This window comes from Balaenoptera physalus, assembly GCF_965194825.1.
Source record: "Balaenoptera physalus genome assembly, chromosome: 11".
In the NCBI taxonomy this organism is placed as follows: Eukaryota; Metazoa; Chordata; class Mammalia; order Artiodactyla; family Balaenopteridae; genus Balaenoptera; species Balaenoptera physalus.
The window spans coordinates 37,759,808-37,786,497 of record NC_138896.1 but is presented as its reverse complement, the minus strand read 5'-3'; the positions used below and the strand labels follow the sequence as shown (position 1 = coordinate 37,786,497).

Genomic DNA, 26,690 nt, shown 5'->3' with positions numbered 1-26,690 from the left:
TGCAGAATAGTACAGTGGTTAAGCCACGGTCTCTGGGGCCAGTCTGCCTGGGGTCAAATCCTAGCTCTGCCATTTTTCTAGGTGTGCAACCTTAAGCAAGTAAATTGGCCCTCTATGCCTCAGTTTTCTTACCTGTAAAACGGGGATGAGAGTACTTACCTCCTAGGGATATTATGAGGATTATACAAATCACTACATGTGAAGCTGTTAGAATGGTATACTTTGCATATGGCCCTCAAAACAGTGAGCTTAGTATCAGTAATATTACTTCCTGCAATGTACTCTGAGTCCGGGGAGCAGTGAAGTGAAGACAGCTTTAGAAACCCAAGTCTCTAAGTGGTTTTAAACTTACCTGAGTAAACCGTGCTGGGCTAATCTTGGGTGAAACCAAGCTGGATGACCAAATGGGGCTAGAGAGGAGGTGTTCAGAGGGTGCAGGGGCAAAGGGCGGTGCCCCAGCTGTGGTGAGAGTGCCCAGAAGAAAGGCACCTGCCTCTCCCTAGCTGGGCGATTGTCTGGGGTCTGCTTGGGAGAGGGGACCAAAAACTGACATAGCAGGCTCACTTTAAGAGGTTTCTGGGACTTCCCTGGTGGTCCAGCGGTTGGGACTCTGCACTCCCACTGCAGGGAGCACGGGTTTGATCCCTGCTCAGGGAACTAGGATCCCACATCGCAGCGTGGCCAACAACAACAAAAAAAAGAAGTTTCCTTCCTGAGACCTCTGAGCAAGGGAACCTCAGGCGTGTCCGTGCACAGGTGCTGTAGGGGCAGAATGGCCCAGTCCTCTGGGCCATAGGCTGCTTCAAATGAGAGCTTCCAGCAGATCTGCACCAAGGCTCTTTCATGGTAGAGGGGGCCTTGGCGATTCTGGCCCTCAGCCTGGGCTGGTGTAATAGAATAATGGTGATAATGTTAGGTTGCATCTTGTGAAATTATTTTTATAGGTCAAAACAATCAAGTATTGGCAATTTAATAAGGTTCAATCTAATAATAACTAATTCTTAGTACTTTTAATGTACCAGGCACTATCCTAAATGTCTCTCTGTGTTAATGCATTGCAACAGTCCCACAAGATAAGTTGTAATTACTACCCCCATTTCACAAATGGGGAAACTGAGTCACGGAGAGATTTGACTAGGCCAAGATCACCCAGGGAGTAAGTGTAGAGACCTGGAATCTGTGCTCTGGGCATGGATTATGCTCTGCTGCCTCTCCCTCAGGGCCTGGCCAGGCACTTCCTGGGGCACGTGAGCTCGGTTTACGTGGTACCTGCTCACGGGCAAGGTTCTTCCTCCCCCTCCCCCTCCTCCATTATTATGGAGGTAATAATTTCCTAGATACGTTATTTTATGTGAGTCAGAGAGAACAGGCACTTGAGCAAATGCCTGGTCACCTGCAGCCTAAAACGTCGCCTCGGGAAAAACAGCATCTTTGAGAGTCTAGGAGAGCATGGGACCCCACAGATGGCTCAGAAGTGATGTTGAGAAGCCCCGCGCAGGGAACTCTAAGACTAATAACCACAGTTCCTTTAAATATATAAAAAGGGAACTGGCAGAGGAGTTGTGGGACCAGCTGATGACTCTAAACCAGAGTAGCAGCTCGTCTCAGAATCCTTTGCTTTCATCTTATGGAAGAAAACCTTGGAGAGATTCCCACTCTGAAAGTGACTTTTGTAGGAGATAGGTCAGAGTTATTAAATGAAATAGTGCTAAGCCTGTGGGATGTTCCAGGCCTAAATAACAAACTAAATGTAAATAAGTCCCTTGAACCAGCTGGCGTCCACCCACCACTTCTGCAGGAACTCAAGGGTAGGACTGTGAAACATTGCCCAAATGCAGGCCCCATCTTCACAGATATCCAGTAAATTGCCAGTTTGAATCCTGCCCAGAAGAAGGGTTCAGAGACAACGCTGGGACCTAAAGATCTTCCACCAAGAACAAGCTGGTGTGAGAAAGGGCACGATTCCTCAACATGTAAACAAAACAAACATTGGAGGGGGACTCGGCTTTCTCTGGTGGGGGAACTTGCTAAAAGTACTAGGTGCTTTGACACCAGGGAAGCCTATGAATACGTTTGACTGAAAAAGTTTGCATACAAGGACACGTTTTTGAAAGTTTTTATTGAGACCAAGGGAATTGTTTTGCTACCTCACTGATTCTCAAAACAAGAGGGATTTGTTTCAAAATATTTATTTGACTAGGAGAGTATTTTTACGTGCCTGAATACACTTAACGTTTGCAAAGAATGTTCCAGTATTGCTAGGTGATTCTGTATACAGTGTCATATTTAATAGTATATATTTAATGTGATCTGTAAGTTCTTTGCTGTTAATTATTACTCATCCTCTTTGGTTGTCCTTGGCCCTTATTACCGAGTAAAATTAATCAACTCTTCCGGATTTCCTTCAAACAGCCTCTTCTATGACTTCTTTTCTTTTCATTCCTTCTCCATCATGACCCACTTTTCTTACTCCAGGCATGCAGCATATAGTATAGTGGTTATGAGCACAAGCTCTAGAACCAGATTGCCTGGGTTCCAATCCCAGCCTAGCACTACGCTCTGACCCCAGGCAACTTCCTTAACTTCTGTGCCTCAGTTTCCTCATCTGTAAGATGGAGGTAATAATATATGTGCCTCATAGAGTTGATGTGAGGATTAAATGTGGTAGTAGAGTACGTGTGAAGAACCCCATCTGGTGAGTAGTAAGTGCTCAGTAAATGATAATTACCATTATGCAGACTATTATCTTTCATGGTCCCCCTCTTCCCCATCAATTCTTCCATCTGTTGGACATTCTCTAATGACTTGCCCCTGCATTTTTTTCTTACCAAGGCCTCTTTGCTTGTTACCTACTACCCCTTCTCCTTTGGCCCCCTTGTCTAATTGTCTTCCCCCCACCCCCTCACACATGGCTCAGATTCTTCCTCTGCAATATTCCGTTTCCTTTGGAATCTGTGGATTCTCAGAAGGTACCTTTTTCAGCCATTTCGAGCTTTTCTTTTCTGAAAGCCGTTGCCCCCTTCTGTTAACGTGGAAACACTCTCTGCTGTTTGCCCCACAAGCTGTCTTCTCACAGCTGTAGTTTCACCTGACTGCATGTTACGCTTAGTGCTCCCATGAGCTGGCTTTGTAACAAATGTTCAGTTGTTCCCCACCCTAGCAGTGTCTCTTCTCTACCCCTTGATTAAAGCACCTGATTTGTGATTAACACCTTCTTTCCCCACACATGATAATTTGGTTTCTACTTCTTTATCCCTAATTTATCAATGCATGGGCAGGGTTCCCATTGTTACAGCATTGTGTGGGCGGTGCAGCCCCTAGGCATGGCCACCAGGTGGCAGAATGGTTCCTCCACCTAAGCCTCCCTGCCCTTGGGAGAGGTGGGAGGTTGACTTGGTCAGGGGAAGAAATATTTCAAGGCTTCTGGGAGGTTTCTAGCAAGACTAGAAGAATTGGAAATTACAGGTAGAGCTTCTCCTATCAAAGAATATTCTCTTCTAGAGAGGTCACCCCTTTGTTGGTTATTTTTGCTTGTCAATTATGCAAGTGTGTGTAACCATTATAGAAAAATTAGAAATACCAATAAGCAAAAAGAAAAAAAAAAAGTTACCTGAAATCTTACCACGCAAAGGTGATATATCTCCTTCCAGACATTTTGCCATGCAAATCCATATGAATAAAAACATATTGTATGTACGTAACTGTTAATGGAAACATTTTGTATACGTTGTTTTTGTAACCTCTTTTTATCACTGTACAAAATATAGTGGGTGTTCTATAATGTCAGAAAGCATAAATCTATATGATTTTCCCCATTTTTGTATTTTTTTCACATTACATGAGTACATGCTTGTGCAAAAATTGTGAAAACATTAAAATGTTAACTTGAGTGCAGGGTTTTCCAATTTACAGATTTATCTTTTTTTTTTTTTGGCTGTGCCACACAGGCCCTCGACAGTGAAAGAGGCAGTGAAAGCGTGGAGTCCTAACCACTGGACCACCAGGGAATTCCCTTGACTTATGGCTTTGAGTTCTGTTCTCAGGCTTGGAAATCTCAGGGACAGGAGTTACAATTAACAAAGTTTGTTGAATGAGAGTATTCAGTGCTGGTAGAGATCTAGGGAAATGAGCATTTTTCTGAGTGAGCTTTAAGTACCTTTAAAATGTTCATGCCCTTTGATACAGTAATTGCATTCCTAGGAATTTAGCCCAAGGAAATCATCTAAAATATGGCTTTTTGCACAAGGCTGTTCATTGTAATTTCATTATAGTGAAAACCCAGAAATGATTAAATGCTCAAAGCAGGAAGATGTAAATTATGGTACATCTGCATCATGGAAAATTCTTTGGCCGTTGAAAATGTCTAAAAGGAGTTTTTAATATTAGAGGAAATGCTTATGATAAATGCTAAACAGATTCAAAATTATTTTGAGAAAGTATTTCAACTGTGTAAAATGTACAGAAGAACTAGAAGGAAATATGCCAAAATCTTTAAACGTGGCTTCCTCTTGATTATGAAGTTAAGGGTAATTTATTTTCTGAGTTTCTACTTTTTACAAAGTAAACAAAACTTTAAACTTCCAGAGAATGTGTATTACTCGAAAAAAAATTTTATAAGTAGGTAATATACAAAGACTTTATTGTAATAATTGAAAACAAGGGGACGTATGATGAGAAAAAGTGAAAGTCTCCCATCCCCAAAGGTAACCACTGTTAACAGTTTACCACCTAGCCTTCTAAAAATTTTATATACCTATGTACATATACAAACATATAGTTGTGTTTTTTCTTTTACCTCAGTGGGATCGTACTATGAGTATTTTTCTGCAACTTGCTTTTTCCTCCCCACCGCCGCCAAAATGTCTTTGATATCTTTGCACCTTGGCACATGTAGTCCTGCTTCATTTTACAGGTGATGCCTTGTATTTCATGATTTGGATAAGTGGTTTATCTAAGTGTCCCACACTGACAGACACTTCCCTCGTGTCCTTTTCGCCACTATTTGAAGCGATGATGCGGTGCAGACCCTTGTACAGGAGTGCGAATATTTCCTGAGGAGAGGTACATAGAAGTTGAGTTGCTGGATCAGAGACCATGTGCATTTCTGGTTTTTTGTTTTGTTTTGTTTTTGGTTTGTTTGTTTGTTTTGGCCGCACTGCCACAACTTGGCGGGATCTTAGTTCCCTGACCAGGGATTGAAACCGGCCCCCCGGCAGTGAAAGCTCCAAGTCCTAACCACTGGGCCAGCAGGGAATTCCCTGCATTTCTGGTTTTGATAGATGTGGCCTGTGTTTGTTAAGATGATATACACTTGTCTCTTGAAACCAAGACCAGAGAATAACAGTGGCGTAAAACAAGGTAGTTGTTTACTTCTCTTCAACTAACAGTCTGAGTGTAAGAGTCCAGGGCTAACAGGCTCACATGGCTCCAGAGTAGCAGGGACTCGGATTTCTTCTCTCATGTTGCTCTGCCAGCTTCAACACATAGCTTTATTCTTACGGTCTAAGATGACCACTTCCACTCCTCCATTCATAGCCATTTTCTAGCAAGGAGAGAAGGGTAAGCTTAGGGCAGAACCCAGGAGTTACACTGTCTCCAAAATTGGCCAGAACTTAATCATGCTGGCCATACGTAGCCTTGATGTGCTTAGGCAGCTTTGTGCCCCGCTAAATTTCTATTACTAAAGGAAGAAATTTTATAAAAGATATGCAGGACCTCTACACTGAAAACCGCAAAGCATTGCTGGATGGTGTGAATCAGCCAAAGGCAGGGTTCTAGCATGTTGGTGGGCCATTGATATTTTATATATATCTATTCGCATCTGTTTTTTCCATTTGGTGGTTTTCCTTTTTTTCTTACTGATTTGTAGATAACTCCTATTTTTATTGTGGATATTAACCTTTTGTCTTTTATAAGTGTTATATTTTCTTACAGTCAGTTTCTTATATTTCAACCTTGTTTTTGTGCCTCCACATATTGAGGTTTCAAAATTGTATCACATCTGTCAGCCTCTTTTTGTCTCTGGGTTTTGTCTTGCTACTATTTCTTTAATACTCAGAAAAATAAGAAGAATATCCAGTTCAGAAAGAAGACAGAGAAAGAACACAGAGTAGCAGCAGAAGCATGGGTAGCTAAATTACAGAGATAACCTAAAGTCTCACATTCATTTTTTAAAAAATTTATTTAATTAATTTATTTATTATAAATTTATTTATTTTATTTATTTTTGCCTGCATTGGGTCTTTGTTGCTGCGCGCGGTCTGTCTCTAGTTGCGGCGAGTGGGGGCTACTCTTCGTTGCAACAGGTGGGTTTTTCATTGTGGTGGCTTCTCTTGTTGGCAGAGCACGGGCTCTAGGCACACGGGCTTCAGTAGTTGTGGCACGTGGGCTCAGTAGTTGCGGCTTGCGGGCTCTAGAGCGCAGGCTCAGTAGCTGTGGCGCACGGGCTTAGTTGCTCCACGGCATGTGGGATCTTCCCGGACCAGGGCTCGAACCCGTGTCCCCTGCATTGGCAGGCAGATTCTTAACCACTGCGCCACCAGGGAAATCCTCACATTCATCTTTTACTCTAATATCCTCTTTAACAGGCTATCTCCATGGAGCTGTTTGAGGGACCTGGGCTTTGAAAACTGAATAAGATTTAGATAGGGAGAGGAGAAAAGAGGAGGTGTTCCAAGCGAAAGGAACAACCTAAATTAAACCCTGGAGGCACAGATAAATGTGGCTGAAGTGGACCTGGCTGGATGAGGCTCATATGTTGGGAACAGTGGGAAATCAGCTGGACAGGTCGGTTGAGGAGAGTCTTTGGAGAACAGGGCAGAGGATAAATAAAGTGATTACAAGTGAACACTGGGATTCAGAGAAAGATGTCAAATGCAAAAGGGTACATAGCAGCCTTATCAATAAAGGTTTTGTTTTGGTTTTTTTCCTTAAAGGAAACAAGTATCTAATAAAAGGGAAAAAGGGAAACGGTTGAGTCAATTAGGGTATAGCCACATGCTAGAATACTGACATTGAGAATAATCATTTTTGAAGGCTGCATGGAAAAACACAAAAATTATAGTAAAAAAGGATGGTTAAAAAGCATGTAAAATCATAATTATGATTACAGCTATTTAAAGAAATATGCATGTGAAAAAAAGACTGAAAAGGAATACTTTGAAATTAAGAGAGGTATATTTGGATGATGAGTGATTATTTTTCTCTTTTAAAGATCCTTATTTATTGTTGTCATTCTCTATTTATAATATTATTAAAGAGGCAGGTGTTAGTGGATCAGCAGAGGCTATTCAAGGCTTCCTGAAGGTGAATTAGGGGCCAAGGGCTGTGTGCCGCCTTGGAGGAGGGAGATCAGACCCTTGGGATGCATGACCCAGGAGAAGGGGCTCCATTCCAGGGCCTGCCGGTCCCTTGGTCAGTGATAAAATGATGAAAGTCCTTTCTTGCATTCCAGGGTCTCCTCATGCTGCTACAAAACCTACCTACGATACACTGGGGCAACGAAGAGATTGGGCTGCTCCTCGCTGAGGCGTATAGACTCAAGTACATGTTTGCTGACGCCCCCAATCACTACCGCCGATAGGTGCTGTCTCCCCGCGGGGACCCAGACTGCCCCCATCTCTGATGGCAATCTGATCACTGTGGCCACTGTGCGAGCCGTGGACCCCGGCCAGGAACCACTCCTGCTGTAAAAAGCTCACATCCGCCGCCCAGGTCTTAACTTTTTGGCGTGCCTGTCTGCCACTCCATGTCTCCAGATGGCTCTCCTGGACCACTATCAGTATTCCATGACGTGTGGATGGGCCCAGCTCTGGGAGAGGACAGAAAAGGAGGTACAGGGTTGTCCGCCCCTTTAAAAGAAACTGGACAGAAGAAGGGGAAGGCTCAGGGTCTCAAGTCACATTGCCCTACATGGACTGGCTGTCTCTTGCCTCCCAGCTCCAACTGATACTGTTGCTTTTTCGTGACATAGTTTGATTTGCTCACAGGTCAAAAACACCTTATGTTTTCAAAAGACTCCTGGCCCCTCCCCTCTACCCCCAATTCCTAGCCTTTCTCCTTCTGCCCAAGTCTGAGCCAGTGAGGGGCAGCTTTTTAAGACCATTGTTCTCAGATGGAGGAAGCACTGGATGCTTATAACTCTGGGAAGAGGCCTACACCCAAGGGCTGGGAATTTCATTTTTCCTTTTCTCACCAGACATCTGTATGTGTGCCTGCGTCTGTGTGTGTATGTGGGTATACACACCCATCAGCATTTAGTTACACGTCTGAATGTCTGTGTCCAGACTATCCCCATTGCAACCAGCTGGGAAGGGCCCCAGTGACCACGTACACAAGCATCCCTTGAGAAGGATCAGGGCAGGGGAGGGAGAAGGGGCTTTTTACCTCTCCAGACCCTTTTTCCATGATGACCCACTCCAAGATATTATGTGTAAATTGTGTTATTATGTATATGGGTAAAGATGTATAAATATATGTCTTCTTTGTAGCAGATATGATTTTATATTTATAATGTGCATCAACATGTGAAAGCAATCTAGGTCACTAGCACAAATGAAGTTGCCAGGCAGGTGGCTTCAGCACCTCCAGGTTGGTTTCTGGGTGCCCTCCTGTGAGGGAAGTGAATGGGAGTCTGCTAGAGTGAGCACAGCCAAGCAGATGGAGCTGCTTTGAAGACCGGGTGGCAGCCAACCCAAGCATCAGTGTCTCAGAGTTTTTCTCTCCCCACCCCCCCGCCCCTCAATCCCTGCCCCAGGCCTTTGTGGAGCATCTGCCGTGCTCCTTACACGTCTTCAGCGGTCAGAGCTCCCCACCCTTCACCCCTAGCAGCCTCCCAGAGAGAGGACTACAGAGGCAGAAGCCCTTCTGCATGTTTCAGCCCCCGCCTTTCCCCTGGAAGCTGGGCAGGGCTTTTGTTTTTACATTTTTAAGTCAGCATTGTATTCAAGACAGAAGCTGTGACTGACTGTCAGTGCCAAGGAGAGGGGCTCCTGTGTGTCCCTGGGGTTTTGGGCACTTCCCAGAGAGAGGTGTTCGGTGTCCCCCACTGTAACCATCGCACCCCACACAGCTCATGAGATGTGTGACCTGTGTTGGATGTTGGGTGTTTGGTAGTGAAGAGGTGGCAGGCAGCCGGCACCCTCGTGGAAAGCCAGGCAGTTTTCCCCTGTGGGTAAGGCCCTGAGTCTGCCAGTGAAGCCCACCACACTGGCATGTTACATTTCTCATCGGGAGCTGTTTCTCAGGCATTCTTTCTAGCCCTTTCCTTTTCCCCTTCAGTGTGCCTCAATAGTCTCCTTCACAGAGTGAGAGGGCCATGACCCTCCCTCGATGGACTAACTAAAGAAAGACACTTGTGTTCCCAAGTGGTGGTTTTATTTTTTTAGTTTTTATGTTTGTATGGGAAATTGTGGATAAAGTGAAAGAATTGTAAATAAACAGTGTATTTCCTCCTCCACTGCTGATTTTTCTGCCATGGATTTGTGTAACCTGGAACCTAACGTCTCCTTTTCTCAGGTTCTTCGTGCTGACGCCAGTAAGTACGGGGGAGAAGCCTTCTGTAGGGCAGGCAGGGGACCAACAGAAGATAAGGCAGCCTCGGAGGATGCGGCAAACACTCGCCGAGCACCTCCTCTGTGCAGGACACTGTGGAAACTACAACAATGAGTAACGTGGTCCCTCCTAGCTGACGTTTATAGGGCGCCTTGCCGTGCGCCAAGCACTGTGAAAAACACTTGAGGATTATTTAATTTATCCAAAAAGGGGTATATAATGTAATGGAGGTTAGAAAATGGACTAGAATTTCAGTGCTGTATGAAAGCCTAGAGATATCTAGCTCAACAGCCCTCACTGTTCACAGAGGAAAACCCAACCCAAGGCCAAGGAAGGGAGCATCGGAATGAGAACTAGAGGACAGGCCTTCCAGCTTACCTGCACTGTGTTTTTCCCACCAAATCATGCAGAACTCAAATGTTTTCCAAGACTGGCCCTCCATTTAGGGTTTTCATTAAGGTTTTGGTTTTGGGGTTGTTGGTTGTTTTTGTTTGTTTGTGTTTTGTTTTGTTTTGTTGGTTGGTTGGTTTTTCTCTTGGTAACCTTACTGTGAAACGTCTCAAGGAAGGCAGTTGACTGCACTTTTCTTCTACAAAGAATAGGTTGGAATGGTGGTTTCTCCACCCAGAACGTCTTCCTGGGAATCCCTGGAGAGTGTTTCTTGGTTTCAGTCATTAGGAGCTGTATTAGGATTAGATTCAGCTACATGTAACACAAACCAAAAATAACAGCAGGGTTTACACAACATGGGCATTTACTTCTCCCTACCATGAAAGTCCAGAAGTAGGCAACCCAGGGCTGGTGTGCTGAGTCTGTTTCACAAAGTCTTTAGGAACCTGGACTCCTCCAGGTCTTCATGGTCAAGGTGGCAGCTAGCACTCCAGCTACTACATCCACTTTCCAAGCAACAAGATGGATTAAAGAAAGGAGACAAAAAAGAGTGCAGGAAGTGTGTGAGCAGTGTTCTATAGAAGGTTCCTGAAGGCTGCTCCATAATATCTCCTCTTACAACTCACAGGCTAGGACTTAGTCCCATGGTAGGTCACACCTAGTTGCAAGGGAGGTTGGGGGATTAGTCTATTCCAGGCCACCATTTGCCTGGCTCAGAATCAGGATTCTATACCATGGAGGAAGGGGAGAACAGATACTAGGATTCAGGTAGCAATCTGTACAATAAGAACTTACGAAAATAAGTTGAAAATGGAGACCAGACTTTCCCATAAGCATATGGGGGTGGGGGGTAGATCTGACTGAAATTCAAGTGATTGTTCACGATTAACCTTAGAATTTAACCTTTTTCATAAAACATGGACAGTTGGGACTTCCCGGGTGGCACAGTGGTTAAGAATCCGCCTGCCAATGCAGGGGACACGGTTTCGAGCCCTGGTCCGGGAAGATCCCACGTGCCGCAGAGCAGCTAAGCCCATGGGCCACGACTACTGAGCCTGTGCTCCTAGAGCTCGTGCTCTGCACCAAGAGAAGCCACAGCAATGAGAAGCCCATGCACCGCAACGAAGAGTAGCCCCCGCTCGCCGCAACTAGAGAAAGCCCGTGCACAGCAATGAAGACCTAATACAGCCAATAAATAAATTAATTAATTAAAATTAACAAAATGAAACAAAACATGGACAGTATTTCTACTTGGTGTTATTTGGACCAAGACCATTAATTGTTCCTGAGGCTGGTAGAGAAAATAACTGACCTGGACTAGCCTTCATTCAAAAATTCTGTTTTTCATTTATGTAGGAAGTTAATCATTTTCTGAAATATGTTTGATCATGATTAGGAAATTGGTGAAAACTTTCAAACTAATCCTGGCATACTTTGACCTGTAGTTTATCTATTCTTTCTGCGATCAAAACCTCTACGATTCTACTTAAGTAGGCCTTACCTCTGTTTTTATTCATCTGTGAGGGGACAGTGGCACAGATTCTTCGAATAGTGACCTCATTTGCTCCTAGAGGCATGAATCTCATCTTGAGCTTTTGGCTTGGCTTGGATTGGACTTTCCATGTCAAACAGCTTTGTAAAGCTTCAAGGATTGGAGTCAGAACCTAAGGCCCAGTAACTGAGCTCTTCATACCTCTCCTCAGGACTTCCAATATTCCCTTACCAGTTGGAGACAGTTTTGATTTATTAGACTCACGATGGAAAAGATGAGATTCACAGAGGATCAGAGAACATAAAGCACATTGTACAAGACCAGACTCTTTGGAGCCTGTGCCAGCTTGCCAGGATAGCTACAGCTACAGCCGATCAGAGCATCCCCTTACTTTGGCAAAGGCTGAATTAGAATTATTGGAAGCAAGGAGAATCCCTGTTGAGTTTGATTCAGCAGGTGGTTTGTGAACTGTGGCTTCTGGGTGATGAATGTGAAAGTCCCTGCTTGAACTGATAGCTGAGGTGGGGAGTCTGGGAGCCAGACTCTGGGGACTCACTGCTTTTGCTGTTGGGATACCAAGCTTGTCTCTGTAGTGACCCAAACACACCTGTCCTACCCCACCCAGCTATCCGAGAGAGGAAAACCCAGACCTTCTCTTCAAGCCACTGGTCTCTAAAATTTTTCTCCATCCCTTTAACCTATGTCTTTATATTTAATGTGGGATTCTTAGAGACAGGATATCGTTGGGTCTTATTCTCCAATCCAGTCTGGTCATCTCTCTTTTTTTTAAATTTTTTTTAATTTTTGCATTTAGACCATTTACAGGGAATTCCCTGGCGGTCCAGTGGTTAGTACTCTGCACTTCCACTGCAGGGGGCACAGGTTCCATCCCTGGATGGGGAACTAAGGTCCTGCATGCCACACGGTGCGGCCAAAAAAATGAAAAATAAAAATAAAAATATAGACTTTTTACGAATGATATGGATGTGGTTGGATTTAGGTCTACCATTTTATTTGTTTTCTGTTCCTGTCTGTCCCCTTTCCTGCCACTTTTTGGATTATTTGAATATTTTTTAGTATTTCATTTTAATATGTCTATTGACTTTTGGTTATATCTCTATACTTTTTAAGAGGTTGCTCTCAGGATTATAATATACATATCTAACTACTTACAGTTAATATTTTATCACTTCAAGTAAAATGTAGATGTCTCACAACTATATAGATCCTTTTACCCTCCCCCTTTTATGTTGTACTGTAGTAGTTGTGTAAATTATGTCAAGATACATTGAAAACCTTACCAGATACTGTTATAATTTTTGCTCTCAATAGTTATACATAATTGAAAGAACTTAAGAGGAGATACTTACCATTTATGTTCTTCCTTGATTCCTTAAGTTCCAGGTTTCTCTCTGCTATTATTTCCCTTCAGCCTGAAAAACTTCCTTGAGCACTTCTCTTAGAGCAAGTATGCTAATTAATTCTCTTAGTTTTCCTTCATCTGAGAATTGTCTTTATTTTGCCTTCATTCCTGAATTTATTCTCTCTGGATATAGTTATTTTCTTTCAGCACTTTAAAGATGTCCCACTGTCTTCTTGCTTCCACAGTTTCTAATGAGAAATCCACAGCCATTGAAATCATTGTTCTATATCTAATTAATCATTTTTATCAGACTGCTTTTTTAAAAAAATTGTAACAAAATGTACATGTACATAATATAAAATTTGCCATCTTGAGCATTTTTGGAAGGGTGACCTGGCAGTCTAGTGGTTAGGACTTGGTGCTTTCACTGCCAGGGCCCAGGTTCAGTCCCTGGTCAGGGAACTAAGATCCTGCAAGCTGCAAATTTTTTATATAAAATTTGCCATCTTAATCGTTTTTAAGAGTACAGATCAGTAGTGTTAAGTACATTCACATTGTTGTACAGCCATCACCACCATCCATCTCGAGAACTCTTTTCATCTTGCAAAACTGAAATTCTGTACCCATTAATAGCTCCCTATTTTCCCCTCCTCCCAGCCCCTATTAACGACCATTCTCTTATAGTTTCTGTCTCTATGAATTTGCCACTCTAGGTGCCTCATATAAGTGGAATCACACAGTATTTGTCTTTTTGTGACTGGCTTATTTCTCTTAGCATAATGTCCTCAAGGTTCATCTATGTTGTAGCATATGTCAGACTTTCTTTTTTAAGGCTAAGTAGTCCATTGTATGTATATACCATATTTTGTTTTCCCATTCATCTGTCAGTTGGCTTGCTTCCATTTTTTGGCTGTCGTGAACATTCTGCTATGAGCATGAGTATATAAATATCTCTCTGAGACCCTGCTTGCAGTTCTTTGGGGTGTATACCCAGAAGTGGAATTGCCAGATCATATGGTAATTCTATTTTTAATTTTCTGAGGAACCACCATATTGTTTCTCAGAGTGCTTTTAAGATTTTTTTTCTTTTTCTTTGGGTTTATGTGTCTGAGTGTAGGTTGTTTTGTTTCTTTGGTTTTTGGAAGGTTGGTTTGTTTTGGCATTTTTCCTGTTTGGGGTTCACCGAATCTCTTTTTTTTTTTTTTTTTATAAATTTATTTATTTATTTTTATTTTTGGCTGCCTTGGATCTTCGTTGCTGCGCGCGGGCATTCTCTAGTTGCGGCGAGTGGGGGCTATTCTTCCATGCGGTGTGCGGGCTTCTCATTGCGGTGGCTTCTTGTTGCGGAGCACAGGCTCTAGGTGCACGGGCTTCAGTAGTTGTGGCATGCAGGCTCAGTAGTTGTGGCATGCAGGCTCAGTAGTTGTGGCTCACGGGCTCTAGAGTGCAGGCTCAGTAGTTGTGGCACACGGGCTTTGTTGCTCCGAGGCATGTGGGATCTTCCTGGGCCAGGGCTTGAACCCGTGTCCCCTGCATTGGCAGGCAGATTCTTAACCACTGTGCCACCAGGGAAGCCCTCACTGAATTTCTTGAATCTGTAATTTTATGTTTTTCACCAAAATTGAGAATCTTTCAGCTATGTCTTCAAATTTGTTTTTTTTCCTGCACCAATCTCTTACTCCTCCTGTGGGACTCTGATTATAGGAATGTTGGACCCACAGTCTCTAAGACTCTTGTTCATTTGTTTGTTTAATCTTTTTTTCTCCTTTCCGTTCGTCAGATCTATCTTCATCTATCTTCAAGTTCATTGACTCCTTTTCTGTCATCTCCATTCTGCTATTAAACCCATACAGTGAATTTTAATTTCAGATATTGTGGTTTTCAGTTCTAACATTTCCTAAGTCTTCTATGTTGAGCAATTTTGGATTGTATCCTGGACGTTTTGAATACTGTGTGTGAGACTCTGGGTCTTATTGAAATCCAGCTCTCTTCCTGTTTTGTTTTGTTTTGTTTTGTTTTAGCCACGTTGCATGGCTTGCAGGATCTTAGTTCCCTGATCAAGGATTGAACCCAGGCCCTCGGCAGTGAAAGCATAGAGTCCTAACCACTGGACTGCCAGGGAATTCCCTCCTGTTTTTATAAGTAAAGTTTTGTTGGAACACAGCCCTGCCTGTTTGTTTACATATTGTCTATGGCTGCTTTGGCATTACAACAGCAGAGTTGAATAGTTGTGATAGACTGTATGGCCCACAAAGCCCAAACTATGTAATATCTGTTCCCTTATGGAAAAAGTTTGCTGACCCCTGCTGTGGAGAACGTTGATTTTGTTTTGTTTTATCAGGCAATCCAGTTAGGTTCAAACTGCAGGTTCTGTCTCATCTTCTATGAGCTGTAGTTCTGATGTCATTTCAGTTTTTCAGAGGCTTTGCTATGCTGCTTAGGGTTTGTTTTGACTATGTAAAACTTGTGCTAGTTCATGCACAGAATTAGGGGATTCCCTTTCTAGCTGGCTCCTCTCTGGGATTCTCCCTATACCCTCTGGTTCACCAGGGCTCCATTTCCTAGTCAATTAACCAGAATGACAGTGTTTCCCTTGAAATTTTAGCTGCCTATACTGCTGCCACCACTGCCCCACAATTGAGGGCTGCCCTTGGGACAGGTCTGGGAGAGAGAGAAAACATTTTTAATGAGAATTCTGACTTGGAAGAACCCTTTTCCCAAGTCCTCTTGTCAGGGAGATGGGGTTTGTGACATAATAAGAAATATATATTTGGTCTCTGTCTCCAGTTCCTGACACAGAGCTCCTAAAACCCTTGTAATTTTTTGAGGGATAGGGGTGTTAGGAGTATCTTTTTTTCTAGCATTTGGTCTTTGCCCCCCCACTCCCCCCCACCCCCGGTTTCTGACACAGATCTCCTAAATCCCTTGGAATTTCCTGAGTGGTAGGAGCACCTTTTGTTCTAATGAGGTGACTCTTGGTGGGCTCCTGGGTGGCTTCAGGATGGGGGCGCTGGTCATCAGAAAGACCAAGCCATGATTAGAAGCTTTGAATTTTCAGCCCCACCTCCCATCCTCTGGGGAGGGGAGGAAGGTTGGGGATTGAATTAATAATCAATTATGCCTACATGATGAAGCCTTCATAAAAAACCCTTACCAAAGAGGTTCAGAGAGATTCCAGCTGGTGAACACATCCATGTGCCTGGAGGGTGGTGCTCCCCAACTTCACAGGGACCCTTCCAGACCTCCCCTGATGTACCTCTTCATCTTCCTTTATAATAAACCGGTAAACGTAAGTAAGTGTTTCCTTGAGTTCTGTGAGCTGATATCGCAAATTATCGAGCCTGAGGAAGAGGTAGGTTATGGGAACCCCCAATTTGTAGCTAGTTGGTCAGAATATAGGTGATAACTTGGGACTTGTGACTGGCATCTGAAACGGGCAATCTTGTGGGACTGAGCCCTTAACCTTTTTTTTTTTTAATAAATTTTATTTATTTTTGGCTGCGTTGGGTCTTCATTGCTGTGCACAGGGCTTTCTCTAGTTTTGGCGATCGGCGGCTACTCTTCGTTGCGGTGCACCGGCTTCTCATTGCGGTGGCTTCTCTTGTTGCAGAGCACAGGCTCTAGGCGCGTGGGCTTCAGTAGTTGCGGCACGCGGGCTGAGTTGCTCCGAGGCATGTGGGATCTTCCTGGACCAGGGCTCGAATCCGCGTCCCCTGCATTAGCAGGCAGATTCTTAACCACTGCGCCACCAGGGAAGCCTGCCCTTAACCTTTGAGGTCTGCACTAACTCCAGGTAGTTAACGTCAGAATTGAGCTGTAGGACACACAGTTGGTGTCTGAAGAGTTAAGAGAATTGGTTGGTGTGGAAAAAACCCACACACTTTTGGTGTCAGAAGTGGAGTTGTGAGTAGAGTAGAAGAAACAAGAGTTGTTTTCTTTTAGGTTTCTCTCAGTTTTTGCTGACTTTGCTACTGTGAAGCTCCCCACTGGGGCCTACTCTCCAGTCAAAGCTGAGAGGAAAAAAAGGAAAAAAACTGAGAAACTTACCCAATACAGATAGCTTCTCCAAGCTCCCTGATTTACCTGCTTGTTTATTTTGCAGAGTTCTCAGGTAGTTGTATTTTGTCGAGAATATTTAGTTGTAACTGTTGGCAGAGAGACTGCAATGGGCTTATTTCATCTTGTCCAGAACCAAAAACCCTTCAAACGTTTTGATCACAACCTACAGAATAAAAACACATTTTACACTGAGACCCAGTACAGACACACACACTAATATGAGCAATGTTTCACAAACAGTGCCCACCCTCCCTATGCGTGATGGCCTCTGACCTGTTCTATTGTATTCCATTTTTCAAAAATGCTGGTCAAGACTCATTACCGTTAACCTGAGTTTGAAAAACACAGCTCCAAACATTATTACGGAAATGAGAGAGAGAAGGCTTGTACTAGCTGTAATAAATGTAAGCACATTTCAACAAGTCCTGGATAATAAATACTAAAGCTGATAGTGCAATAAATTTATGAGTCAAAAAAATGTGATGGAAATTGCATTATTACCTTGGATTGTAGAACTCAAGGTTCTCCAGATGAGAAATAGCCCCACTCTCTCCCCTCTCCCCAACCCTGGATGAAAGTGAATTGAGTTAGGGATCTTTGTGATTTTTGTAGTCCCAAAGTAGCCAATTCAGAGTGATACGATTCAACTGTAAGTCACCCCAAGCCTGATTTTATATTAGGTGCTTGATACCATGTATTACTTGCAAAATAAACAGTCTGAAGCCAACTCTGCAATGAGAGGAAAACAAGGCAGTAATTATTGATACCTGATTCCCACTGCCTTCTTTCCCTCCCTCTTGCCTACCTCCTCACCTCGCACCCCCTTTAATAAAATCAGATGGGTAGTAAACATTTGAACCGGATACTGATCCTTGGCAAGTTAAAGGATATAGATGCTTAAAGAAACAGCCAGGGCCCCAACAAAAAAGGAAGAAGGTAGTTTCCTACAGTACTAATTTCAAGTACCTCCAAATCATCCACCTTAATTACTAATTACAGATACTCCAGAATATAATAAATTCGATGACTTATAAGTACTTCCAAAATATAATAAACTTAATTAAAAGTATCAGAAATATCTTACGACTCTATACTTGAAACCCTATGTTTACATAAAATAGCACTTAATAAACAAGCTGTTCAAAGCAGTTGGTCCCTTTTTTCCTCCTCGCCTACTTTCTGTTTTCTAAAACAGTTCTCTTTCAGAAATAAAAGACATCTTTCCTTGATTCTTTCAGCATAGAGTCTTCCATTTTGGAGATGGGCAGAGGAGAGAAGGTGGGAGGATAAATGAATAAGAAAAAAAGGTAGAATGAACAAGAATATGGAGCCGTCAGCCCCAACTCTCCACCTCTGACCCCCACCCCCAGACACAAAGGCTGGATCACCCCTTCTGGGATTTTACCTCCCTTCAGTTACCCTGAATTCTTCCCAGTCTAAGAGACCCATCTGTGCACTCACTGCCCACCCCACCCCCAATTGTAGCAGTCTATTGAAAAATTGGCCTGTGATCTCAAGGTTAGAGAGTACTTAAGGAGAAACACAGGACCTCACCTGAGATGCTACATCAAGACCGCTTTCTTCTCTGCTCTATCTTTCAAAAAAACACTGAAAAAGTCCCACCTCACCTTTACTGTACCTCACAAAGAGGAACCATGCTTCAAATCAATTGGCAGAGATGTGCCCCCAGATTGAATCAACCCTTGCTCACAGAGGGAGCTCTCTCGTTTAGATATTTTAAAAACCCATCTTGCTTGGAGACAGGTAATAATAGAGTTTTAAATTGATTGAAGGGATTTCTACTTTATAACTTCATCAATTTAAAGAGAAGAAAACATCTTGTTTTCATGCCTGGACAAGGGAGCATAGAAGAGGCATAGGGAGATAGAGTTTATACCTGCAGGAGGTGGCTTCTGCAGAAGCTGACACTCCATTCTTCAACAGTAGCTAGCAATTATTGGGTACTTACTAAGTACCAAGCATAACTATCTTACAGGAATTAACCAAATCAATTTTCACAACAATCCTATAAGTTAAATGCTATCCTTATCATTACCCTTATCTTATAAATGGAGAAACAGGCTTGGAGAGGTCAAGTAATTTGCTCATGATCTCATATCTCATAAGTAGCAGAGCTGAGATTTGAACCCAAGCAACTTAGCTCCAACTCCACACACCTCACTACCATGGTGCAGTAGCCTCTGGTTTACCACTGAATTGAGTAAGGGCTGGTCCCACAAAAACCACAGAGTGAGCAAAATGTGATCAGTTGTACTCCATCCCTTTATGCTACCTCTATTCCAGGGAGATAAAAAGAAAGGAAATGGGAGAGAGGGAAAGAGAAAGCTTTGTCATGATCATCATTTTAATTCATTAACTTCAGTTCTAAAGTCTGCAGAGACAGCTATCTACCAAAATCCATGCTCCCCTTTCCATAGTATACAACTGTTTCTGGGAATTGGCTGATTAACCAGGGACTACATTTCCCAAACTTCCTTGGATCTAGGTGGTGTCATGTGACTAGTTCTCTCCAATAAAATATATATCACTTTTGAGACAAGACTGTTAAGAAGCAGGTGTGCCTTCTCCATTCTCTCCTCCCCTGTTTTGCTTTCTGGATGCAGAGGACTCCAAGCCCTGGGGAACAGAGAAGCCACAGAATGATAGTAGTCGGAGTTCCTGAGTGACTTAATGGAATGCTGTCCACCAACCAGGAACACTGCTCTGAATAATTACGTGAGTAAGAAATAAACTTCTACTGTGTTAAGCCACTGAAGTTTGGTGTTTGTATGTTACAGCAGCTAGCATTACCCTAACTAGTATATAAAGCAGACAACCAACAACTCTCCAAGGGTCCGCCCCCATACACCCTTCCTGTTCCAGTTCTTAATCACTGTGTAACAAACCATCCCCAAACTAAATGGCTTAACATAACCATTGTATTATGCTCACAAACTCTATGGGTAAGGAACTCAAATGGGGCACAGCAGGAATGGTTTAGACCAACTCCACCATGTCTGGGGCCTCAGCAGAATGACTCAAAGAATGGTATCCTCTAGGGGTACCTTCATTCATATGTCTGCCATGTTATTTGGGACCTCAGACTATTGGCCAGAACATGTACATGTGGCCTCTTCATGTGACCTCTCCACTTCGTCATGGTTGACTGGGCTCTAAGAACATCCCAAAAAAGCCACGTGGAAGCTGTATCACCTTTTATGGCATAGCATCACTTCTGCTGGAGTCATATACCCACCCAGATTCAAGGGAAGGAAATACAGATGTCATCTTGCAATGTGAGGAATGTCAGTGTCACGCTGTGAGAGCATGTGGCACGGGTGATCTTGTTGCAATCATCTTGGAAAACGATCTGCTGAACTTTCCCCATATTTTTCTTCTCGTTTTCCCTTTCTTCTTCCTGCCCTGTGCTTCCTTTTCTGCTTGCCATTTTCCTTTCCCATTCCCCAAGCCTCTCCTTTGCCAACTCTAACATTCCTCGGCTCTGTTCAATTAACATTAATTGGGCATATGTAATGAGACAGGTGTTAGATCTACAGATATAGATAACAACCTACTTCCTTTTCTGCATCCTGCTCTTTCTTGCACCTCCATTTTTCCCTCTTGAGATGGGTATAAGGCAAAATTTCTCAACCTTACCACTACTGACATTTGGGACTGGATAATTCTCGCTGTGGGGGCTGTCTTGTGATTTGTAGGAGGTTTTGCAACATCCCTGGCTTTTACTCACTAAATGCCAGTAGCACCCCTGTCCCTGTCATGACAATCAAAAATGTCTCCAAATGTCATTGCCAAATGTCCTCTGGGGCTCAAAAATCACCCCCGGTTGGGAATCACTGTTATAAGGGAAGATATAGGGGAGGTGGAGTTAATAAAATCCCCAAATCTTAGAAGGCAGTAACTCCAAACTGTTTTCATCATGCACTCTTGGCGTCAAAATAAAGTCTGAGCATACAGCCTGATATATGAATATTTATTTATTCATAAAAAGTCTATACATATTCTATATGTTCTTTTATGTAAGTAAAAAATATTCACAAAACTGGACATTTTTAAAAGAACAGGATAAAATCCTAATTAGACATCCTGATATATTCTTTCCACAAGCAAATGGGCCATCTTGTTCCCTCCCTGGGATATGGCCATTCCACCTTAGAGACCACTGCCAGACAGTAATGAATGCAACTTTGGGGCTGGAAAGATCCGGTCTGCAGCCCTGGCTTCAGTTCCCTGTGCTGCCATTTACTATAGAGTTTCATTCATTCATTCAATAAAAATGCCAGGAATGCAATGGAAAACAAGACATAACCCTCAAGAAGCTCATGGTAATGAGACCTTGGGCAGCCCAGTAGTCTCAGGTTCCTCACAGGTAAATGGATGCAGGATGGTGTGAGAATCAAGTAAGATAATATATGAAAATTTTGTAATAGGTACTAAAAAGCGGTACCTACTAATTCATTGCAGGGCTATTTGTGATCACGAAAGACTGAAAAGAACACAACCATATATCAGTAAGGGACTGGTTCAATAAACAATGGTACATCAGCACAATGGAGTAATATACATCTGAAAAGAGGAAGGAGGACTATATGTTTATACTGCTATGGAGTGATGTCCATGATATATTGTTAAATAAAACAAGCAAGGTGCAGGCTTGGGGGAGGGTTGAATGGGTAAAGAATGGGGGTTTTGTTCAGGGTGATGAAACTATTCTCTGTGATACTGTGCATGACACTATGCATTTGCCAAAACCCATAGAACTTTACATTCAAAAGAATGAACCTTAATGTATATAATTAAAAAAAATCATTTAGGAAGTCAGGGGATTTCAGATAGAATGCAGATGGTGGCAAAAGAATATAACTGTATGAAACAACCTCTTTGAAGGGGGTGGGGAAAAAGGGTGCTGACCTAAGTAAGTCTGGAAATGAGTTAAGTCTATATGACTAAAGGCAAAAGACCTGTGTATAAGTTGTGTACTCTAACTGATAAAGTTGTTGTCCATGGGTGTATGGGTTAACAATTCTATAACCACTATACATGTATACTGGAAATGATGATTAAGTAAATGGATGGCAGATGGTGGGAGCCAGGTTTCTCACTTTTGGAGTGGTGGAAGGTCACAGGTAAGCAAGAATGATCCAGCGATAATGCATTAGAGTTATAAGACATCAGTATGCACATGTTTAATTTACAGGTGGAGATATATATGTATGTTTATGTATATATGTATGTTTATGTATATACACATGTTATTACATACAGACATACAATATACACACATGCATACCTACATAAATATTCATTGATGTATGGATATAAAGGGGTTAGTATTCACACATGTATTCACTGCTCTGCCTGTTGAGAGAACCAGTAACATCCCAGTAGCGATGAGCACACCCAGTGGCTAGATCTTGGTTTCTAATACCATTTTCCAATAAAAGGAACCAGGGCTCCTTGGAGAAATGGCTCATACCAGGTCTAGAAAGTAAGGAAGTGCTCAGTAAAACACAATGATGGGAGTATGCCAAAGGGACAATGTAGCCAATTGAAAGAGCTCTCAACAGCCAACGTAGGAACAATTTGAGTAACAAAATAAAGTGGTATTGGATTATAGCACAAAGTATAAAATAATCATCCATAAGTTCATAGTGATGTAATAAATGACTTGGTAAATAAATGGGGAAGAAGAGACAAATTTCCCATGCAGAAGAATTCCAAATAATTTCTGTGGTTACCATGCCCTTAAGGAAGTGCAGCGTAACTCTCAACTCATGTGTGTGTTGTGCAGTGACTTCCTTCCAAAGAGCACAGTATGGAAAAGGGGGGAAAGAGTAACTTTATAGTAGAGAAACTTGACAAACACCACCTCAGCCAGGTGATCAAGATTAACATCAATAGTGATAATTCACACTGATAGCATGCACCCTTAATGTGATACGAGAATGGCACTCTACCTCTGTGGTCTTCCTCCCCAAAACCTATAACCCCAGTCTAATCATGAGAAAAATATCAGCCAAATTCCAGTTGAGAAGTATTCTACAAAATACCTGGCTAGTATTCCTCAAAACTGTCAAAGTCATCAAAAACAAGGAAAGTTCAATAAACTGTCACAGCCAGGAAGAGCCTAAGGAGACATGCCAACTAAATGGCCTTAGGTGCACTTGCGGTTCCTGGGACAGAACACTAAGGTAGGGTGGAGGCAGAGCAGACACTCATCCAAAGCTTAGGGAAGCATCTCCATGAGTGCAGGTACAGCTCCCACCAATTTTCCTGACTCAGAGGCTGAAATTCTTGATCTGACAATGCCACACAGACAAAATGTTCCAGGCTGGGACTGCAACCATGGTTAGGAAACAGACCTGAATTGGCAGCCTCCTCCACTATTTAACTTGTTATTTTGGGAAGATTACTAAACCTCTCTGTGCCTCTTTTCTCATCAACCCTAAAGTAGAAATTATAATTGTAACCACCATCATTATATTGTTTGTGAGAAGCAAATAGGATAAAGTATGTAGGGTGCTTGGCCTAGTACTTGGCATTTAGCCATTTACTATTGCACTTTGTATGATTCATTTAGTATATATATTTTCTGCCAACAGAATTAGAGAAAATTGTTAACTACGTATTGGAAAATTGAAAAGACAAAAGGGGGCATTGAGTTATTAACAGAGGTAGTTGCTACAGGGAACAGCTACCAGACTATACTGCAGAATCAAACGAAAGAGTCTGAGGTTTTTTGTTTGTTTTTTTAATTAACAGCTTTATTGAGGATAATTCACACACCATAAAATTCATCCATTGGTGGATAAAGAAGATGTGGTATATATATGCAATGGAATATTAGCCATAAAAAAGAATGAAATAATGCCATTTGCAGCAACATGGATGCAACTAGAGATTATCGTAAGTGAAGTAAGTCAGAAAGACAAAGACAAATACCACATGATATCACTTACATGTGGAATCTAAAAAATAACACGAATGAACTTGTTTATAAAACAGAAACAGACTCACAGACTTAGAAAACAAACTTATGGTTACCAAAGGGGAAGTGGGGGAGAGGGATAAATTAGGAGTTTGGGATTCACATATACACACTACTATGTATAAAATAAACAACACCGTCCTACAGTATAGCCCTGGGAACTATATTTAATATCCTGTGATAAACCATAATGGAAAATTATATTAAAAAGAACATATAGGGACTTCCCTGGTGGTCCAGTGGTTAAGACAGTGCTCCCAATGTAGGTGGTCCAAGTTGGATCCCTGGTCAGGGAACTAGATCCGCATGCGGTAACGAAGATCCCGCATGTGGCAACGAAGATCCTGCATGCCGCAACTAAAACCGGGCGCAAATAATTAAATAAGTCAATAAATATTTTTTAAAAAAGAATATATATATGTATAACTGAGTCACTTTGCTCGAGAGCAGAAATTAACACAACATTGTAAATCAACTATATGTCAATAAAATTTAAAAAAATTCATCCATTGGAAGTGTATGCTTCAAGGACTTTTTAGTAAATTTATACAGTTGTGCAATCATCACCACAATCTAGTTTCATTTTCACTTATTTATTAAAAAATATTTTATTTATTTATTTTTGGCTGCGTTGGGTCTTCGTTGCTGCGCGCGGGCTTTCTCTAGTTGCAGCGAGCAGGGGCTACTCTTCATTGTGGTGTGCAGGCTTCTCATTGAGGTGGCTTCTCTTGTTGCGGAGCACGGGCTCTAGGTGCGCGGGCTTCAGTAGTTGTGGCACGAGGGCTCTAGAGAGCAGGCTCAGTAGTTGTGGTGCACAGGTTTAGTTGTTCCACGGCATGTGGGATCTTCCCAGACCAGGGCTGGAACCCGTGTCCCCTGCATTGGCAGGCGGATTCTTAACCACTGCACCACCAGGGAAGCCCTATTTATTTATTTTTAATTCACTAGAGTTGATGTACAATATTATGTGCCGGTGTATACCACAATCCAGTTTTAGAACATTTCTATCACCTCCGAAAATTCCCTCAAGTCCATTGCGTTCAACCTCCTGGCTTCCACACCTAGCAGCAGGTAACTGTGCTTTCTGCCTGGATAGATTTGCCTAGTACAGTCTAAGTTTTTTTTTTTTTTTTAACATATATATATATTTTGGTCGCGCCTTACGGCTTTCGGCTTGCTGGATCTTAGTTCCCCCACCAGGGATGGAATCCTGCGCAGGCAGCAAAAGCGCAGACTCCGACCCACTGGACAGCCAGGGAATTCTTTTTTTTTTTAATAATATTTTTTCAGTCTGAGTTTTTAAAAATGCGGTAGTAAAAGAAGATCGGGCAAAAGAGGTGCTGTTTAGAAACAGGTTTAACAGATTTTAAATTTATCACAAGTTAAAAGTTGTTTAAAAGTTGGTTATAATTTTAAATAACATGGAAATCGTTACAAAGCAAAATTTTTAAAAAGAGAGAGGAAAAGCGAGAAGAGGCTCCAGTGTGGGGAGGCTAGAACTGGGGTGGGGTCGCTATAAAGGGTGAGAAAGGTGTGTCGGGAGCATGAGGGCACGTCGGGCAACAAGTGCCGGCCCTCGGGCTAAACCGCCCTCACCTGGTTTCCAGGGTCCCAAGCGCCCTTCTGTCGCGCAGGCGCAGTGACTCCGGCTTGCCGGCCTTGGGCGGGCTCGGGGCGGAGCCCAGGCGAGCTTTCGCCTCGATCGCGAACACCCAGCGATTGCTTCTGTCTGTAGCGTAGGTATGGCTCCCGCGAGGGAACCGAGAGGCGGCGGGAAGTCGGGTCGGGGTCTCGCTCTGTGCTGACCGCGACCCAGGGCCGAGTGGGCTATGGGGGATCCTGGCTCCCTGGTCACGGAAGGCCGCGCTGGTGACCGGAGCTGGTGCTTGCGGCGGGTGGGGATGAACGCCGAGTGGCTGCTGCTGGAGGATGGAAACGAGGTGAGGGGGAGGGGTCTTCCTAAGGTGAGGGAAGGGAGTTGGAGGAGGCACGGGCCGGAGGGAGGGCCGGAGGGAGGCCCGGCGTCCCGGCGGGCGGGATGAATGGAAAAGTGGAGGTGGGAGAGGAAGAGAAGAGAGCGGTGAAGGGTGGGCCCTGGGGGGAGGGAACGGAGAGAGGGGTCTGGTGCGAGCGGTTGTGGGGGTCTGAGGTGGGCGGTGTCCGGGGGAAGTATGATCGCGTGGGAGAAAAGATGGCCCCGTGGAGAGCGGCCTAGGCCCGAGGGGCGAGCTGGGGCCGGTGTCTGGGTTGCGGGAAGGAGCCTGGTAGAGGGGCAGAGCGAGAGGTGGGCGTAGAGGATGTGAGAACTGCTGGGGTTTCGCGGGGGAAGGAGGCGACTGTGTTGATGGGTTGGGGAGCTGGGACAGCCCCTATTGGGGTCGCACCCGGAGCGCCCGCCTGCGCCCTGCCGGGGCGGCGGAACTGGGAGGCGGAGCTGCCCCAACTTCCGAGAGTCACGGAACCGTCCGGGGTCTTGGGGGGGAACCTCGGAGGACTGCTGAGAGCGTGAACTTTCTCAAGTTTATTTTGAAAAAGATTGCGAGTTCGAGGTCGTGTCCCTTAAAATACTCAGACTTTTACGTAAAAATGCCCTTTTCCTTTCCAACTCTTGAGGAAAATTGGCGCTTTGGTGTGGGCCACAATTATCCTGCGAGTCTCGGTACTGCCGACTGGCACCCCCTTAGATGGGTTGAGGTAGGGCTTCAGAAATACAAGAATTCTCTCCAGAAGCTGCTTATGATGTCCTCTAATGCGGTTATAAATACAAAGAAAAAAATTTAAAGAGGACAGGTGAGGTACGGTTTAAGTTGGAGGCCGCTAGGACTGGG

At 43.4% G+C, this 26,690-nt stretch overlaps 2 protein-coding genes across 8 annotated transcripts in view; both read left to right on the top strand.

Moving 5' to 3' along the window:
- Positions 1-9,457, top strand: part of TBC1D22B (TBC1 domain family member 22B) — a 64,332-nt gene extending 54,875 nt beyond the window's left edge. For 3 of the 4 annotated variants that reach the window (XM_082412543.1, XM_082412542.1, XM_082412540.1), the window contains one exon: positions 7,454-9,457. In XM_082412543.1, the coding sequence (XP_082268669.1) occupies positions 7,454-7,582 (129 nt within the window). In that variant the 3' untranslated portion in view covers positions 7,583-9,457. The other variant, XM_082412541.1, reaches the window with a different exon arrangement.
- Positions 9,458-25,503: 16,046 nt separating this feature from the next.
- RNF8 (ring finger protein 8) overlaps positions 25,504-26,690 on the top strand; it is a 38,443-nt gene continuing 37,256 nt past the window's right edge. The window contains exon 1 of one of the 4 annotated variants that reach the window (XM_082412544.1): positions 25,504-25,802. In XM_082412544.1, the coding sequence (XP_082268670.1) occupies positions 25,692-25,802 (111 nt within the window). In that variant the 5' untranslated portion in view covers positions 25,504-25,691. The remainder of the gene's footprint in view (positions 25,803-26,690) is intronic. The other 3 variants (XM_082412547.1, XM_082412546.1, XM_082412545.1) reach the window with 3 other exon arrangements.